This window comes from Vespa mandarinia, chromosome 5, assembly GCF_050613455.1.
Source record: "Vespa mandarinia isolate Hongniang chromosome 5, ASM5061345v1, whole genome shotgun sequence".
Lineage (NCBI taxonomy): Eukaryota > Metazoa > Arthropoda > Insecta > Hymenoptera > Vespidae > Vespa > Vespa mandarinia.
The window spans coordinates 1,306,800-1,325,000 of record NC_140814.1 but is presented as its reverse complement, the minus strand read 5'-3'; the positions used below and the strand labels follow the sequence as shown (position 1 = coordinate 1,325,000).

The 18,201-nt window shown below is 35.3% G+C and overlaps 1 protein-coding gene across 1 annotated transcript in view; it reads left to right on the top strand.

Moving 5' to 3' along the window:
* The window catches only part of Dscam3 (Down syndrome cell adhesion molecule 3), a 125,759-nt gene that overhangs the window by 102,029 nt on the left and 5,529 nt on the right, over positions 1-18,201 (top strand). The window contains exons 5-18 of the mRNA XM_035881005.2: positions 3,471-3,635; positions 13,311-13,457; positions 13,904-14,044; positions 14,353-14,543; positions 14,909-15,149; positions 15,313-15,618; positions 15,699-15,968; positions 16,121-16,266; positions 16,359-16,794; positions 16,861-17,154; positions 17,232-17,465; positions 17,534-17,689; positions 17,786-17,856; positions 17,927-18,170. Of these exons, the coding sequence (XP_035736898.2) occupies positions 3,471-3,635; positions 13,311-13,457; positions 13,904-14,044; positions 14,353-14,543; positions 14,909-15,149; positions 15,313-15,618; positions 15,699-15,968; positions 16,121-16,266; positions 16,359-16,794; positions 16,861-17,154; positions 17,232-17,465; positions 17,534-17,689; positions 17,786-17,856; positions 17,927-18,170 (3,042 nt within the window). The remainder of the gene's footprint in view (positions 1-3,470; positions 3,636-13,310; positions 13,458-13,903; positions 14,045-14,352; positions 14,544-14,908; positions 15,150-15,312; positions 15,619-15,698; positions 15,969-16,120; positions 16,267-16,358; positions 16,795-16,860; positions 17,155-17,231; positions 17,466-17,533; positions 17,690-17,785; positions 17,857-17,926; positions 18,171-18,201) is intronic.

Here is an 18,201-nt window from a genome sequence, read left to right as displayed (position 1 = left end):
AGGTAGAACGACATAGGAGGGTAAAGTTAATTCCAGCGATTTCTACGAATTCGCAGAAATATCGTTGCCGCCTCGCTGGATATCTTGCGCATATTGGCTTCATTTGCACATTTCGTTTCATCCACGTAGCTCTCTTCTCATATCCCTCCTCCTCTCTTTCTCATCCCCCTTTCTTCCACACCATCCTCTTACTCTTCTCGACAAACAGCTTTCCATCGTTGTATCGTTGTCGTCGTCATCGTCGTCGTCGTCGTCGTCGTCATCGTCGTCGTCGTCGTCGTCGTCGTCGACATCTTCTTCTTCTTCTTCTTCTTCTCATCCTATTTCCTCCTTATTCGCAATTTTATCCTCGCTTACGTATTTCCACTACCTGCTCTGTGTCGCGAAAAAGAGAGAGAGAGAGAGAGAAAACTCTCTTTCTACGGTTACCCGATGTCGTCCCAACGCCTCTCGAAAAGCTCCGAATTTTCGACACTTGAAAAAAAAAACCAAACGACGACGGAATTCTATGCGTATCGTTACTAGTTGCACTCGCTTCGTTGAGAAAACGAGAGAGGACTAGATAGAGATAGATAGAGAGAGAGAGAAATATAGTGAAAAAAAAGAAAAAGTATCTTTTTCGTGTCCTACATGTAATTCCTTCTTTTCCAAGTTTCTTTATATTTGATTTCTTTTATTTGCAACTTAAAACACGAATAATTCGATATATTTATCTTAATAAAACTTTTTCTATGGTACGTTCGATACCTACTCTCTCTCTTTCTTTCTCTCTTTCTGTCTTATCCTTCTCGTAAAAAAGATAGTAGAGGTAACATTTTAGAATTACGAGGTCAATTCTCCTTGGCAAAACTCGAAGTAAAGTCTATAGAAAAAGGTAGACACTAGTCTCTAGAAAAGAGAACTATATTTCGCATATACTTTCCCACGTTAGCCACTCGGTGAATTCTCTCTATATTTTCTTTTCGATCCCTTACTAGAATACTATACCTACTATGCTACTGGTCTTTCTACACTTTTCTCTCTCTCTCTCTCTCTCTCTCTCTCTCTCTCTCTCTCTCTCTCTCTCTCTCTTTCTCTGTACCATTCTCGCACAAGTAAGTCTCCATCCAGTCGTTCAGCTTATCAGGAAATCCATCTCTCGCTCTGCCATCCGACGGTTGATTAAATTCAACCGGCCATACCTTTATCCCCAGAGAATCTGCTGGCATGGCTGACTTGCGCCGAAGCCGACGAGATTACACGTGACATCGTACTGGGACTCCATATCCGTCTACGAGTCTTTCCTTTTGAATGAATCTTTTCTTAAGAATATATTTTTATTAAAATAAAAAAATAAAAAAGAAAAATATTAAATAAAAAAGAAAAAAGCGAAAGATTATCAAACTGCAAATTTATAAAATTTCTCTCTCTCTCTCTCTCTCTCGCTTTCTCTTTTTCTCTCTTTCTCGAGTTAAATTCAAGTAATGTACTTTCATTATTATGATATACAAAAGCAAAAGAAACAAGAAAAAAAAAAGAAAGAAATTTGAAGAAAAGTATTATGAAATCGCTACGTTTATGAGCGGCTGTTTGTACACGAGAAATTTCATTGGCTTCATAAAACGTTCCCGTAGAATCGCAGAGAGTAGTTTCTCTTGTCCGACTATTTAAACCTTTTATCCCTACCACTTCTCCTTATTCAGTCTCTCTTGTGCGCTGGTGCATCGTCCCCACAGCCATCAGCCACCTACTTTCTGAATACTCTCACTTAGCCAATAAAGACTTTCCTTTTCTCTCTCTCTCTTTCTCTCTTTCTCTCTTTATATATATTATATATATATATATAAATATATATATATATATTTCTCTCTCATCCTCTGGAACTGTTTTCCTTTCTTGTCTATAGTTCGTCTTCCTTTGAGTCAATTAGAGTTAAATAAAATAAAAAAGAAAAGAATGAAAATGTTTACCTCGATCCTATAATACCATTCTTCACTGTGCATTGTATAATCCTTTTCTTTTTCTCTAATAACGAGATGTGACAGAGTCACAGAAATATTATCTAAATGAGCTATCATTTACGAATAAAATGTCTACAAACGAATGAACATCAGAATGAAATTTTAATTGATCAACATGAAAAAGTTTTCCTTTAACAAATGATACTCTTATTTTCGTCAATAATAACGATATGTTTAATAAGACACCTCAATAACAATCCGATTTAAACCTCATTCGAGCAGATTGAAAATAATAAATTTTTCCGTAATATAGCTAAATCTTTAAAGGGAGATACATTATAACCCCGTTAGTCGTATAAGCCCTATCCACCCTTTCAAAAAATCGACCAGGTTTTTACCTCTCCTCTCTCGTTTTCTTTAGTTTCCTTTTTTACGACGACGAGCGTAAATCCTCGAGCGAGAAAGTCGTCTCGTTTTCATCCCTATTTCCTCACCATATCTTTCTCATTCTATCCCTCTTTTCGTTCCCTCTCAACTCCATTTTTTCTTTCTCTTTCTCTCTCTCTCTCTCTCTCTCTCTCTATCTCTATCCTCTTTTTCCTCCTCCTCCTTTAATGTTACAACTCTCTTCAACGTCCTCAACGATGATCCACGAAGCTTAATTTAAGAAAGCGTCCCGACTGAAAAGTTAACGAGCGTGTTTATCATCACATAAACGCGTTCTATGCCACGAGTTGACAAACAACGAGAGGAGAATATTATATATGAGAGAGAGAGAAAGAGAGAGAGAGAGAGAGAGAAAGAGAGAGAAGAGAAAGAGGGAGAGAGAATAATATAGTTGGCCGACAAACAACGCTACGTCCTGCGCTCTCACGCCCGTAATAACGACAACGTGGGTGAGAGCGCTTTTGAAACTGGAAAGGCAAAGCTTATCTCTCGGTGCAAATGCCTAGACGAATGATAATCCTGTTCTAAACAATATGACGCTTTGTCATCATTCGAGAAAAAAGAAATCATAATAAAAACAACATAAAAAACAAAAAACAAAAAGGAAACGTCAATTTTAATTATCGACGAATGTACAAACTGATAAGAATTCATTTAAATATAAATAATCCAATTTTTATAAACAATTTATAACGAGTTACATTTGTATGTTAATTTCTGCAAAGAAATTTTGCTTTTTCTTTTTTTTTTTCTTTTTTTTTTTACGTAATGATATATGATATATTTTTTTCTATAACAATGATTAAAATATAAATCAAATGAAAATTTGAACGTTCAAATCTATTAACGAATACTTTACTTTCATTTGTTCAAATAGTAAAATTTTTTTCATCATAAAAATATATTTAAATTCAATTCGTTTGTTTCAATTTTTTGCTTTGCTTTGCTCAAAATATCATCGAAATATTTTAATAAGAATTGGTTCTATCTCTCAAGTTATAAAATTTATATCAATAATTCAACGAAACGTATATTTTTTATTCTAATTTCACGTCTTTTTTTTTCTTTTTCTTCCTTTTCCAGTACTCACGGTGTCCGGATATGACGTAAGAGTAAACAGATCGCCAGTAGTCGAGGGTTGCAACGCTGTGCTATCTTGTACGGCACGAGAAGACATCAAAGAACATCTTACCGTCACTTCGTGGTTTCGAGACGACGCCATACTTTTGCCCGGAAGCACGGATACTGGTAAGTTTATGTGTTTTGTCTACTGGTATTCAGATTTTTCGGTTTAGACGGTTCGTTACTGCTTGAAAATTGAAATTAACTCTTAATGGACCAATGGCGCAATATGAGAGGCATTGTACTTTACTTACTGGGTCCAATGCCGCGCATATGGCGGCAAGAACCAATTTATTATTTTTAATGCTGTGATTGTTGTTATATGTACTAGTAATGCATTAAATATTGTACCATGTTATTTTTGTGAATTAGGTTTCTACTTGTTATCTATGTTCCGTTATCTTTTATCTTTTCTTGAAATACTTCCGGACCGTTAAGGGTTAATATCAGAATACTGAAATTTCTTTGAAAATCAAAATTATATTAAATAGAGAGGGAGAGAAAGAGAGAGAGAGATAGAGAGAGAGAAAGAAAGATTTTTTACGCTCGAAAATAATGAACAAATAAAATAAATAAAAAATTTTAAACAAAATTGTTCTCAGAAATGTATATATATATATGTATATATATATATATATATATATATATATATATATATATATATATATGTAGAAACGCAATAATAATAAAGTAAACAAGTCACGAACATTCGAAACGTAATATTGATGATGCCGATGCAAGGACGAGACACGACATGCTGTCTGAATGCAATCGAGTCGAAGCGAGCTCGACAATTAGATTCCTTCTCGTAGCTTATCGAGATGCCACCCTTGGAGCTGCATCACAACCCCTTACTGTTTCTAGCCTCGTTGAATGTCTTCTTGGGTTAAGTAAGTTGAAGAAGTAAAAAATTTTTATTTTCTCTCAGTAGTTTGATATAAATGAAATTCGAATATGAAAAAAAGAAAAAGAATAAAGGAGAATAAAGATATAGGAAACAAGAAAAAGAAAAAAATAATATAAAAACGTGGACGCTCGTCGTGTGTCAGCAGAGCGATAAGTAATATTCAAATCAACATGAAAGAGTTGACTCTTTCTTTCTTTTTTCTTTTTTCCTTTTCCTCTCTTTAACAAACATAATCTTTCAAACGGATGATCTTTATTTTCTACGAAAAACAATTATATCACGAAACTTCTATATCACATATAACACACAGATATATGACTTCAATTGTATGTTGTCTATAAACACTAGTGATAAAAGTCAACATTCAGGTAGATCTAAAAAATAAAGGAGGACGTTTAAAACTTCCGAGAAGTAAAAGGCTTCTCATCCGTCTGTTACTACTTCGACAGTGTTCAATCTCGTCCATGGGAACACGACACATTCGTGAAAGTCGAATACCGGAAAAGAGATTGACGCTAAGAAAAGAAAAAGAGAAAAAAAAACAAGAAAAAGAGAAAGAAGAAGGGATGTAGCAAAGGCGAAAGGGGATAAAGCTGAGAACGACATACCGCGAATGTAACGTCGTTCTATTCGACTACTACTGAAAGAGAGAGAGAGAGAGAGAGAAATAGAGAGTGACAGAGAGAGAGAGAGAGAGAGAGAGAGAAGTAGAAAGAGAGAAAGAAAGAGAGAGAGAAAATGAGTAAAACTCAGAGAGAATTTCCGACATATATCGAATCGAAGGAAGGAAAACGTCCTAGGGAAGCCGTTTTCTTTCGCGATATATACCACCAAAGTGGAAAACGTTATTGGAAATGGTTGGAAAAAAAGGTAAAAGACAGAAAATAAATTTCAATGCGATTCGAATGGGTTCAACGCGTAAATATCGTCGATTCTTATTTAGATATTCTAAATAGGTATACATAAAATAATATCAAGTCGTTTAGTGATATATTATAAAACACATGTCTCTAGGTATGATATTTACAAAATATATAACAATAACAATAATAATAATAATAATAGTAATAATAATAATGTATAATTCTATGAACAAAAAATTACTTTTATAAACAAGTTCTACCATCGATTTTCTCCGTTTTTTTAAAATTCCAACGAAAAATGAATTATTCCGTTTTTACGCAAAGTAAAAAATGAAGCACGAGTTTCGATGACATTGGTTGATACAAAAATCTGCATATGCATAAAATCGTACTTTATATCACGATAGAGGAATTCAGACTTCTTGTATCAATGGCTATCTATAATTTCTACTTTAATCCATGTATTTCTGTTTCCTCGCTTTGTATTACACTCTCTTTTTTTTCTCTCTTTCTCTCTTTCTCTCTTTCTTTATTTCTCCTTCTCTTTTAATAGCGTAACCATTCCTAGCACTGATTGGTAACGGTGTTGCCTAACACAGAAATTATTTTATACGTTTTAATCATAACCACCCCCAGAAATAGGTGTTGAATCCTATTCCGCTTTTTTAATAAGCAAAACACTCACGAGTCTTCATCGCGCATTCTTTCATCGTCTCTAACAACTATGAATACGAAGAGTAACGCTTTTTCTTTCTCTTTATATATATATATACATACGTGCGTGTATGTAATCTATGCACGTCTGTCATACGTGTAACTCTCTTTTTCTTCTTTAACTCTCTCTCTTTCTCTCTCTCTCTCTCTCTCTCTCTCTTTCTCTCCCTTTCTCTCTCTTTTTCTATTTTTCTTTCTTTGTCCACTTACTACGGCTCATTTCCTCGTTGCTCGCCAGAACGAACACGACGTAACTTCGATACAAAGATATCCTCCCTTTTCTTTTTTATTTCAGTCAACGAGAGATAAGTAGAAGACAATTAAAAATATCTTTCTACGATGGAGAACGAGAAAGTCGATTTCTATGATTAACGATGAATCGGTAATTAGAAAATTTACTCATTAATATTATAAAATTTATAAAATTTATTATAAAATTTATTATTTATAAAAAAAAGAATGTCATTATATATATATATAAAGAAAAAGCAATCTTATAAAGAAACCAATCTCAAAAAATCTTTTCATTCAATGAAAATACGTGCATAGCTTATTCAAGTGTTTTAATATCGAAAATACATATATTCAAGATACATATATACTTACACATATATCTCGTAAGAGAGAATTATGAAAAGAGACGAGAAGTTTTTTTTCTATACAATTTGATGTTCTAGAAATACTAAAATAAAAGCAGAAGATGTATAAATTCAGAGAATCGAATATTTGTCGATTTCTTCGAAATCTTAGTCTTGTTTATACTTTTTCTAAGACGAGGAGAAAGGAAAACAAAAAAACAAAAAAAATAAATAAATAAATAAAGATAGCTCGTCTTGTCTAACGATTGTTTTTTTTTCTACGTTTCTCCGTTGTTTCATCTGAAACAAACAACAATGAGAAAATAAAATAGATTAAATTTCGTATTTACACGATTGCGATTTATTTCCCCTTAACAAGAAGTATTAAAAATCCAAAGAAAATATTTTAGACGAATGTGTACAATGTTATATCGTATATATAAATAAACAATAAAAATAACAGTAATAACAATAACTTTTTCTCTACGTTTTCTTATCAAACTAGACTCTCCAGAAGATATCTAAAGATATTAATAACTCATCTAAAAGATAAAAAGATATAATGACACGAAACTTTGTATTTACGAAAGAAAAAGAAGAAAAAGAAAAAAAAAGAAAAGCACAAGGAAAAATTGAAACTTTTCGAATGAACGTTTGACCATAAAGAAGAATCAGAAACTCGAATAAAAGATCTCGATCAAATGTTGAAAGTTCGTGAAATCAAAGACGTCTGTACGTAAGCTGATGTGATATGTCTGAACATTTTCAAAAACAAAGTATACCACTTCACATTGGTTCGTCACAAATTATCGTACGTGACCGCAGTTAACTCGATTTTGCTTCGTGAGAGTAACAATTTAAAGAGAAGAAAGATGGATGTGTATTCCCATTGAGAATTCTTTTGCCAAGAGACAACATACGTATACTCACATACACATTTTCTCTTTCTCGTTCTCTCTCTCTCTCTCTCTCATTTTTTCTTTCAGTATTTCTCTTTCTCTCAACAGAACATATTAACGTGTCAGGGATGAGATCATGATCGTAGAAAGATAACGCAGTAACTGCCAAGTAACTCCCATTTATCAATCCACGACGACCTCATGAAAGTTTCAATGGAATTTATCGAATACTCAGTCTCTCTCTCTCTCTCTCTCTCTCTCTCTCTCTCTCTCTCTCTCTCTCTCCCTATTTATCTATCTATCTCTTTCTCTCTCTCTCTCTTGTTCTGTCTCATTTTCCCCTTTCTGAAGGAATCTTCTTCTCATCTTTCTTCTCTTCGAATAAATTCTTCTGTCGTAATTGGATATCTTGTATCATCGTTTTCTATTTTCCTCCCTTACGAACTATATACCTTATTATCAAACACACACACCAAAATGTTTTAATAAAATATTTATAAAGATAAAACATATCTAATAATTAAGCTAATTATTCGATCGTTAAAATAACCGATTGATTATTATTTAGATTTACATAAATACATATACATATTGTGTAACAAAATATACGTATATATACGTATAATCCAAGCTTATATAATCCAAGCTTATGTACATATAAATAGTTATATAATTAGATACTATAGACATATCATTCGACCAACTAATTTCAACAATTAGTACGAAACCGAATAGCCAATTACGAGAAACCATTAAAAAATATATAATGTTAAAAGTATACTTACACGTTTATACACGTGTAGTATACACGTAGCTATATACGTATATACACACACACACACACACATTTTAAGATCCTTACACGTGAGAGCCAGGTTTAATCGTGTAACAGGCTGGCTTACGGGTAAATTACTCGCGCTTATTAAAGCAGACTTTTAGTCGTCCGAGAATGAACCTACTCCGCTAACACAGAATTTCCATCGCCTTGGCGTTGACACGCGTGCGCTCGAGTACAAATACTTATACACTTACAAACGAAACCGGCATAATACATATTCGTAATAGGAACGAAGAGAGAGAGAGAGAGAGAGAGAGAGAGAGAGAGAGAACTCTCTACTCTGCAGCGACGTAGCATCCGGTTCACAATGAGATGTCAACATTGTCCGGTACATTTTCTAAATAAGAGAGAGAAAGACAGAAAGAAAGAGAGAAAGAGAAAGAGTCTTATAAAATGAGAAAGAGAGAAAGAGTCAAAGAGTCTTACAAAACGAGAGAGAATACGAATCGTCCTAACTATAGTACTAAGAGAATAAATCTAGCACGTTGGCTAATGCATGAGAAATACTCTCTTTCTCTCTTGTTCTCTTTCTTTCTCTCTGTCTCTCTCTCTCTCTCTCGAATTCTTTTTCGAATTCTCACCTTTCTTTCTTTTTGGAAGATGTCTATCGAGATAACAGTTACATCATCGAGAAGGAAACTGAACATTTCAAATAAAGTATCTTACATACCTACGTAAGTATATACATACTTAGAAGTCATCTTCCTTTCTAACTTACCAAAATAAATGAAACAAAGGAAAAATAAAGTGAATAAACCTTTAAGTCGATTTACCGAAGCGACGAGAAGAAAAATGTGTTTGTATATTATATACATACGTATGTATACATTTCTATACGTATATACAAGCATATATACGAAGAGTAAAAGAAGATAGAATATGAAAAGAGTGAGTTAGAAAGAACGAGGATGAGATAAAGTGGTGCTTTACGACAGATAGCTCAAGTCTAATGCAGTGCAGACGTATACACATACAAATATACGCATACATGCCCGCGCGCGTAAGGACGCACATATGAACATGTACGCATGCATGCATGCACACGTGACGCCGTCCGATTTGGATCGTCCTGTGCGCGCTCAACCATTCATGTCCCATACATATTTATGTCGCTTGGTTACACGTAACATGTACATATATAGATATACATATGTATGTGTATACATGCATACATATATATATATATGTGTATATAATGTATATGTGTGTATACATGCGTACATATATATATATGTATATATATATTATATATATATGCGGTAGCAGGGCTATCATAGGGAGAATCACCTCGTGTGTCGGGGCGTGATACGTTTGTTTCGTAACTAGGTGCAGAGAGAGAGAGAGAGAGAGAGAAAGAGAGAAGAAAGGGAGAGAGAGAGAATGCACACGCATGTAGCATGCAAGACAGCTGCTTACCCTACTACGGGGTATGCTCGACGACGTATACTCGCTGTTATCGTCCAGCATCCTCTTGGTCCAGAGAGATTCCAACGAGAATATCAGAGAGGAAGAGAGAGAAAGAGAAAGAGAGAGAGAGAGGGAGAGAGAGAGAGAGAGAGAGAGAGTAAGAGAGAACATTGTCTTTCATCAAAACAAAAGTTCCATCGATGCCTTATAAGCTTCCAACTAGAATCCTTTCTACTCCTTTCGAAAACAATGTATATCTATGGGATTTGTTCTAAAACGACATCTTACGTGAAATTCTTGGTGTTATTGTTGTTGTTGTCGTCGCTCTTCCTAACGCGATCTTTTCGAAAATAACATCTTTAAAATGCAATAAAGTTTACACGTTCGATGGAAATGCACGCGCGCTCGTGTGTGTGTGTGTGTATTACGTGGTGCTACCGTTGAAAAGGATAAAAGTCTCGTGAAAGTAAAAGAAGAAAGTTTTTATAGAAAAATTTGTGGATTTTAACTTGTATATATTGTAAATATCAATAAATTGTTATTAATGTAGATAATTTATTGTTAAATATAATACTTTAGATGTTTTATATTTCGTAATATACAATTCATAGAATATATATATATACATATATATATATATATATATATATATATATATATACATATGTATGTGTATATTTTATTATATTATATTGTATATTTTTGATTGTTGAATAATATGTATGATTTTATTAAGTTAATAAAATATTCTGTTAATGAGTACTGTAATAAAGTTTTTCATTTTTAAAGTTAATAAAGTATCTCGCAAACACGTGGTGTACATACAATTACACATAAATAATGCACATACACACATCGCACAAGCGCACACATCTGAACTTTGTTATTTTCTTACTTCTATCTTTCTATCAACGCGTTCTAGAAAAGATTTATCGCATAGAGCGTAACAAAAAGTATTAAAAAAAAATATTAAAAAAACATGAGAAGCATATCTCAGCAAATATGTTTTCTTAAACTTTATCGCAAACTCGCAGTCGCACCGTTACATGTATTAAATCGGAAATTTACATCGATGGGAATCCACGTAGAGGCTACGTGAATCAGGTTTAACAAACGCTGCTATAAAATTTACGCGGATGCTTCTGATGTAACACGTTACACAGTATAAGCAGCTGAATGTATCAGGAAAGCGAGAGGATAGCACAATAGAGAAGATCTAGAGCGGACTGATGCGTATCGTATCTCACAACTCGTGTTACCACGCATTCGACGATGACGTTGACGACACATGACGCTCTGACACTCGTCGATACACTTATCCTTCGGTTTCTGCATTCACATGACAAGGATACTCGATAAAAATCGAACATTTTTTTCAGCGAAAAAAAAAATTACGTACGAAAGTTTTTTCTTTTTCTCTCTCTTTTTTTCTTTTTCTCTCTCTTTTTTTTCTTTTTTTCTTCATCAAATTTAAACCAATTTCATTTTTACACGTTGATTATCTATTATGATTTTTATTAGGAATAAATGAGACAAAAGGGATGATTTTTTTTTTTATAGATAAGCAGATACTTCCTTTATGTTCCTTGAAAAATTGTTATCAAATGCATAAGAGATTCTCTTAAGGAGATTATGTTCGAAATGATGTATATTGTATGTATACACGCATACTATATCAGTATTAATATAATTTCTTAGAAAGTTCTAAATATTTTTTGATATATTAGAATGTTTTCTCAATATACGAGATGGAAGAAAAAGAAGTTTTCTTGCTTGAAGAAAGAAAAGGAATTTGATCGTGTGGTGTTCGGTGCGGGATCGAAACGCGAAAGAAAAGATGGAAAGGAAGAAGTTCAGGAGGAAAGTCGATAAAGTGTAGATTCCCGAGCATTTTCGAGAACAAACGTGGTACATATATACATACATATATATATACATACGTATGTACGTACGTGTCTTCGGAAAAGGAAAGAGAAAAAAAAGAAAAAAAAAGAAAGATAGAGATAAAGATAAAGATCCGAACATACACGTCGTTCACCCTCTCTTGCATCCACCCCTATACTCTTTCCAAGTTACCTTCCTTCTACCGCCACCCTTCCCCACGCCACATATCCCCACGATTCGCTACCGTACCGCAACAAGACGGACCAAGTTACGAGAATACGGGCTATTTATCTCCGTATTTTTATTCCGTCCGCGAAGGCGATATTAAATTGCTTCTTTCCTACCACTAGCTTGTGCTGAATCCGTCTTGGGTTGGGTCTTGGGAAGAAGGAATTTCTACTCTTTACCCAACGCAACTTTCTGATCTTCTCTTTATCTCTTTCTCTTTCTCTTTTTCTCTCTCTCTCTCTCTTTCTCCCTTTCTTTCTCTCTCTTTTCTATTTCTTCAGTTACGTTACGTCCTCCTTTTTCTTCCTTTCCTTCCTCGTTGTACGGGCATTCCCCATACTTTCATATAACACGAGGATGCTGTAACTCGTGCGCGAAAACCGATGTCGTTGACATTTTACGAATTCCAAAGGACTCTGCGAATCCTCGTAGATAGAAGTCCGTAAATACAGGAACGTGTGTCTCTTCTCAAGATAAACGCTTTTAAATATTTTCCCGAAGGAACACGAAAAAGAAAAAGATTGAGAAAGAAAGAGAGAGAGAGAGAGAGAGAGAGAGAAAGAGAGAGAGAGAGAAGAAAAGAGTAAACCAACGAAATATTTTGTAAATTCTTCGACGAAAAATTCTTAAGATGATTCCTGACGATGATATATTTTTCTTCATCGATTCGAAGAAGTTAAGATGAAAGGGAAGGTTACTATGAGTCGACGAATAATATACCTCCTATCTTCTACCGTATCAACTTGGGACGATGATCCTTCATCGGATCAGAATTGCCACGAGGGAAGGACGAGCTGTTTCCACTATGGACAATGTTTGCAGACAATTTAGAAGGAGGACGACAAACGTTTCTACTTGCTCCTGTACATGTTAGAACCTAGGAAACCTCTTTTTAAGAATGCCCCACGTATATTCACTTCATATGTGTGCGTTTTACGGAGAGAGAGAGAGAGAGAGAGAGAGAGAGAGTTATTGACCTTCATGTGGCTATTGCATGATGAGAAAGAATTTTCTCGAGGTCAATTCTCTGATTGGTCAAAGATAATCAGGAAAGGGAGAGAAAAGGAGAGAGGGAGGGAGAGATAGAGCGAGAGAGAGGGAGGGAGAGAAGAGAGAGGATGAATCGAGCCAACTACTAGCCCCGTTGATGCTGCTGTCCGATGGCTGAGCTAAATTGAAAATTTCACGCCTGACGGTATACGTTCGAGCCATGATTTGACGGGATTTCATCGACAGATGCCCGGACAATTTTGCATAACCTTTTAGATCCTGGGTAGCGAGGATAGAAAGGAAAAAAAATATATATTTTCCAATATTTATTTCCAATATATTGTTATTGTCTTATTCATTCAATTTATGAATACCAAGTTTCTTATATCGTTAAAAGATTTATCAACTATTAAACTTTATACTTCAAAGTTATGTAGTATATTAATTAATATATAATATATTACATAGTCGATGTATCTCGATGATGTTTCAGGTGGAAGATTCGTGGTAACGTCGCAAGGCGATCTTCACATAAGGGCAGTCAGACCAGAGGACGGCAGAGTCACTTACTCCTGTCTGACCCTTCACGCTTTGACCGGTGAACGAAGAAGAAGCGAATCCGCCACTTTGACGGTCACCGGTTGGTATCTCACTCGAAACTAATTCGCTTTCATTTATGGCTACGTGTCAACTCATTAAAATCGTTCATTAAACGTATAGATAAATAAAAAAAAAATAAAGAGAGACATGTGACGGTATCTATATGTATAAGTACATATATGTATATATATATGTATGTACATATGTATATATGTTGCAATATACTACAAAATTTTACTCTGAACTTCGTTCTTGTCGCTTTTACAGGATTCTCATTAAAATGTTTCTCATTTCTTTTTAATTGATTTATTTTTTTTTCTTGTTCAATTTTCTTTTTGTTGTTTTTTTTTTTTTATTTTTCCGTTCATTCGCGAAAGGGAGGAAATAGAGATAAGCGTTGCTTTTAATTACACCGAAGATCCGATTACTTCTATTTTATCTTTTTATATTTTTTTCTAAATTAATGACGTAACGATATCTTTTCAGAACCCACAACATCCATAGCACCGAGGTTGATGCAAAGATCGCAAATTGCTATCTCTGCGGAAAGCGGATCGGACGTGCATTTGACCTGTTCTGCCCAAGGAAGCCCACCACCGCAATTTACCTGGTATCGCGATGTTAACGGTTGGTTTGATTAGGAAATTGTTTAAAAAATTAAGAATATACTAAATTAATACGTTGTTCTTTCCATTATACTATCTAATCGAAATCTATACAAAATGTAATAAATATTTTAATAATATATAATAATTTTCGTATATAAAAGTTGATGTAATAAATATATATATATATATATATATATATATATATATATATGTCTATGAATGTAAATTTATGATTAATAAGCTAACTCGAATTTTCAAGAATTCGTCGATTATATCATGATTGTTCATTTATCTTCATAGATATTTCAATCTCGATTGTTATTGCAGGACAAGCTATACCAGTGGAGTCGTTCGGTAGAATTCAACTTTGGGGTGACCTGATGCAAATTCGTCGTGTGGACGCTCAGGATGCCGGAAGGTACATTTGTCGAGCAAGTAACCAACTAGGCGAACAACGAGCGGAAACGCATTTGTCGGTCACGTCGAAGTTGAATGCTAGAATTCAGCCTCGTCTCCAGGTAGATTTCTTTCTCACAGTAGAGATTTTAACGATTTAGTGACAACGACATACCTTTTTACAATTCTTTCAACTTCCCTTACAAAAGTAATCCTAAAAATTGTCAAATCCTTTTCTCTGTTCAACACTTGATTAAACCATTTCTCCAAACGCCATACGATTTTATAACATCTTTTTTGATCGAGCAAACGAAAACGCTAAACTCTTCCTAGTGCGAACGTGAGAGGCATCAAAAACGTTCACAATAGAGAACAGCTAGCATTCGTGCATTTCCACAAATACCAGTTGAACTTTTCCGAAAAGGAATCGAATCGTTCTCTCCTACTTCTCATTTTGTCTCGTCTCGTCTCGTCTCATCTCTCGTAGGTCGTCAATTCCGGTGAAACTGCAACGATGAACTGCACGGTCGAGGGTTATCCGGTCGAGAGCGTCGAGTGGTTGCACGATGGTGTATTGGTATTGACCGCTCAGGACACGAGAATCAGATTGTTGGCTCCCATGGTGCTAGTGATAGGATCCGTTGGCCGTAGAGATAAAGGGATGTATCAATGTTTGGTGAGGAGCGACAAGGAAAACGCGCAGGCAACCGCGGAATTGAAACTGGGAGGTATGTATATGTGTATGTGTGTGTGTATGTATGTACGATTGTCAACTTAACTGGCTCTATCTCAAAGTACTATAGAATAACTCGGGCCGAATTTTACGTCTCAACGTTCTGGTCTAAGACTGACAAAAGGGACTTTAATCTATGAGGACATTTTCATTTCCAGATACGCTTCCAGAATTGCAGTACACTTTCATCGAGCAAGCACTAAGGCCAGGACCACCTGTGTCTTTACGATGTTCGGCAACTGGTTCGCCACCACCGTCCTTCACGTGGCTACTCGATGGTGAACCATTAAGTGAAATTGCAGCTGGACATAGATATGCTATAGGACAATATGTCGATCAATCTGGAGACGTTATCAGTCATCTAAACATATCGTCCGCTGGAACGGAAGACGGTGGACTTTATGCTTGCGTAGCTTCCAACACATTGGCAAAAGTGGAACACGAAGCTAGATTAAACATATATGGTAACTAAACTAAATATTCTCTTAGTTATATAAAAGAATGACGTAGTTATTGAACGATCGTATGAACTCGCTAAATTTAGGACCACCCTATATCCGATCGATCGGTCCTGTACGTGCTATAGCTGGTATGGATATGACTATAACTTGTCCTTATTCCGGATACCCAATCACGACGGTTGAGTGGTCGCGTGGTGGCGTTGAACTACCATTGGACATAAGACATCGCGTGGACAGCGGTGGTCATTTAACTATCGGTCACGTTGATCCAAATGATGCTGGAACTTATACTTGCAAAGTAAGAGCTCGATCAGGAGAAACAGCCAGTAGGGATATCCGACTCACCGTGAGCAGTAAGTTCTAATGATAAAATACTAATCTTTCGTATAATCGATTGAAATAATTTGATCGAATGATCTGAAAGATATGTTCTATTCTAATTGAAAGCTAATTTAAGAATAATAAATTCAATACGAGAAACTTTATTGAGTTCTTTTTTTCGTAGGTCCACCCGTTATGAGTCCCTTCAACTTTCCTTCGAACTTGCAAGAAGGTAGTCGAGCTCAAGTCACTTGTAGCGTCATATCAGGCGATCTTCCTATTTATTTTTCTTGGTTGAAAGATGGCGAGCCTTTGCCTTCTTCTCTTCGAGTAAGTAAATACATTCTATATTTTATAAAATATCGTGAGATTCATAAATAGCAAAAAAAGAAAATGATTAAAAACATTTTTTATTCATGAAGATCGAAGAGAGAGGTGCTGAATTCTTCAGTCTATTAGTCTTCAAAGAACTTTCATCTCGGCATAGTGGCAAGTATACTTGCGTAGCAACGAACAACGCGGCCAAGGTCAATCATACCGCCGAATTATTAGTCAAAGTGCCACCACAATGGATCTTCGAGCCACAAGATGTAGCAACTCTTCTTGGCAACCAGTTGAACGTTCATTGCGAGGCCAAAGGCTTCCCACCACCTCTCATCGCATGGCTTCGCGCCAGAGGCAGAACTTCCAACGATTATCAACCCCTAGTTGATGGTCTCAATGGTAGACTAACTATATTACCTAATGGATCTTTATGGACAGCATCTGCGGGACCGCAAGATGAAGGTCATTATCTTTGTCGAGCTAACAACGGTATTGGGTCTGGATTAAGCAAAGTGATTTATGTTTCTGTACATGGTGAGTAAATATTTGTTAGAAAAATATCTAATTAGATATATTTCTCTATCTTTGAAATTTTCACAGAACCCGCGAGATTCGAATTTCAAAGTAAAAACGTGACGATTCGTCGTGGCGAATCTGTCACTTTAGATTGCACGGTAATTGGTGACAATCCGATAGAAGTACAATGGATGCATAATAGCGATCGATTGGATACGAATAGTCACAGGCTTAGTATCAGTCAAATAAAAACTGACAACGGTTTGAAATCTCAATTATCTATCAGTAGTAGTGATCGACAAGATTCTGGTGTCTATAGATGTACTGCTAATAATGCATATGGTAGAAGCGAGCATCTTATCTATCTAGCTGTACAAGGTAGTAATTTTTCTTTAAATCAAATTATTCTTATAATGAGTCAAGAAAATAAAAATCCATTTATGTCTATTGAACAGAGAGACCCGATCCACCTGCTTCTCTTGAAGTCATAGAAATTGGATCACGATCTATAAGATTATTATGGAAAAAGGCTTTTGATGGAAATAGTCCTATAAGAAATTACGTCATACAATATCGATCTCTTAGTCATGGTATAAACGACGATTGGAATCCTGCGAAAACTCACAATGTTTCTTACTCACCAGGAAATCCTAACATTGCAAGCAATGCTATACATCCAACGCAAAATGGTATCTATCTGTTTTATCACGTATCTCTTTGTGTACAATTTATTGTACACAAAATACTTGTTCGATAGGCCTGTCACCGTTTGAAACAACGAGCGACGATCAAGAGGTAGCTCTGGTCGGTGGTCTTCATCCCGCAGTCACCTATACTTTTCGAGTATTCGCAATAAATTCTATCGATGCTAGTGCTCCTACTGAACCTGTAGTAGCTAAGACTCAAGAAGAAGGTATGCGAACAACAAAAATATCGATTATTTGAAAAACAAAAGATAAATAATAACAATTTATTCCCTAATATTACATGTTATTTATCTTTAAAACAGCACCTACTGAACCTCCACAAAATATCAAAGTACAATCGGCAGGACCTGGAGAGCTTGTAGTTAGCTGGCAAGTAAGTATTTAACATGAAATCTTTTCAAAACATTTAAGTAAAATATTCTAATCTTAGGATATCTTTCTAGCCACCTCCTAAGGAATCATGTAATGGAGACCTTTTGGGCTACATAGTAACTTGGTCGGAACATTCATCCTCGACATCGGGTGTAAATCAAAGCAAAAGCCTTACGGTGAATGGCTGGGCAACCACGAAAGTACAGCTCACTGGTCTGAGAAAATTTACCAAGTATGACATATCAATCAGGGCTTTCAATAGCATAGCTAGTGGCCCGAGTAGTGCGCCTATAGTTGGAACTACTCAGGAAGGAGGTAAAGTATCCGAAATAAAATGTTAACAAAA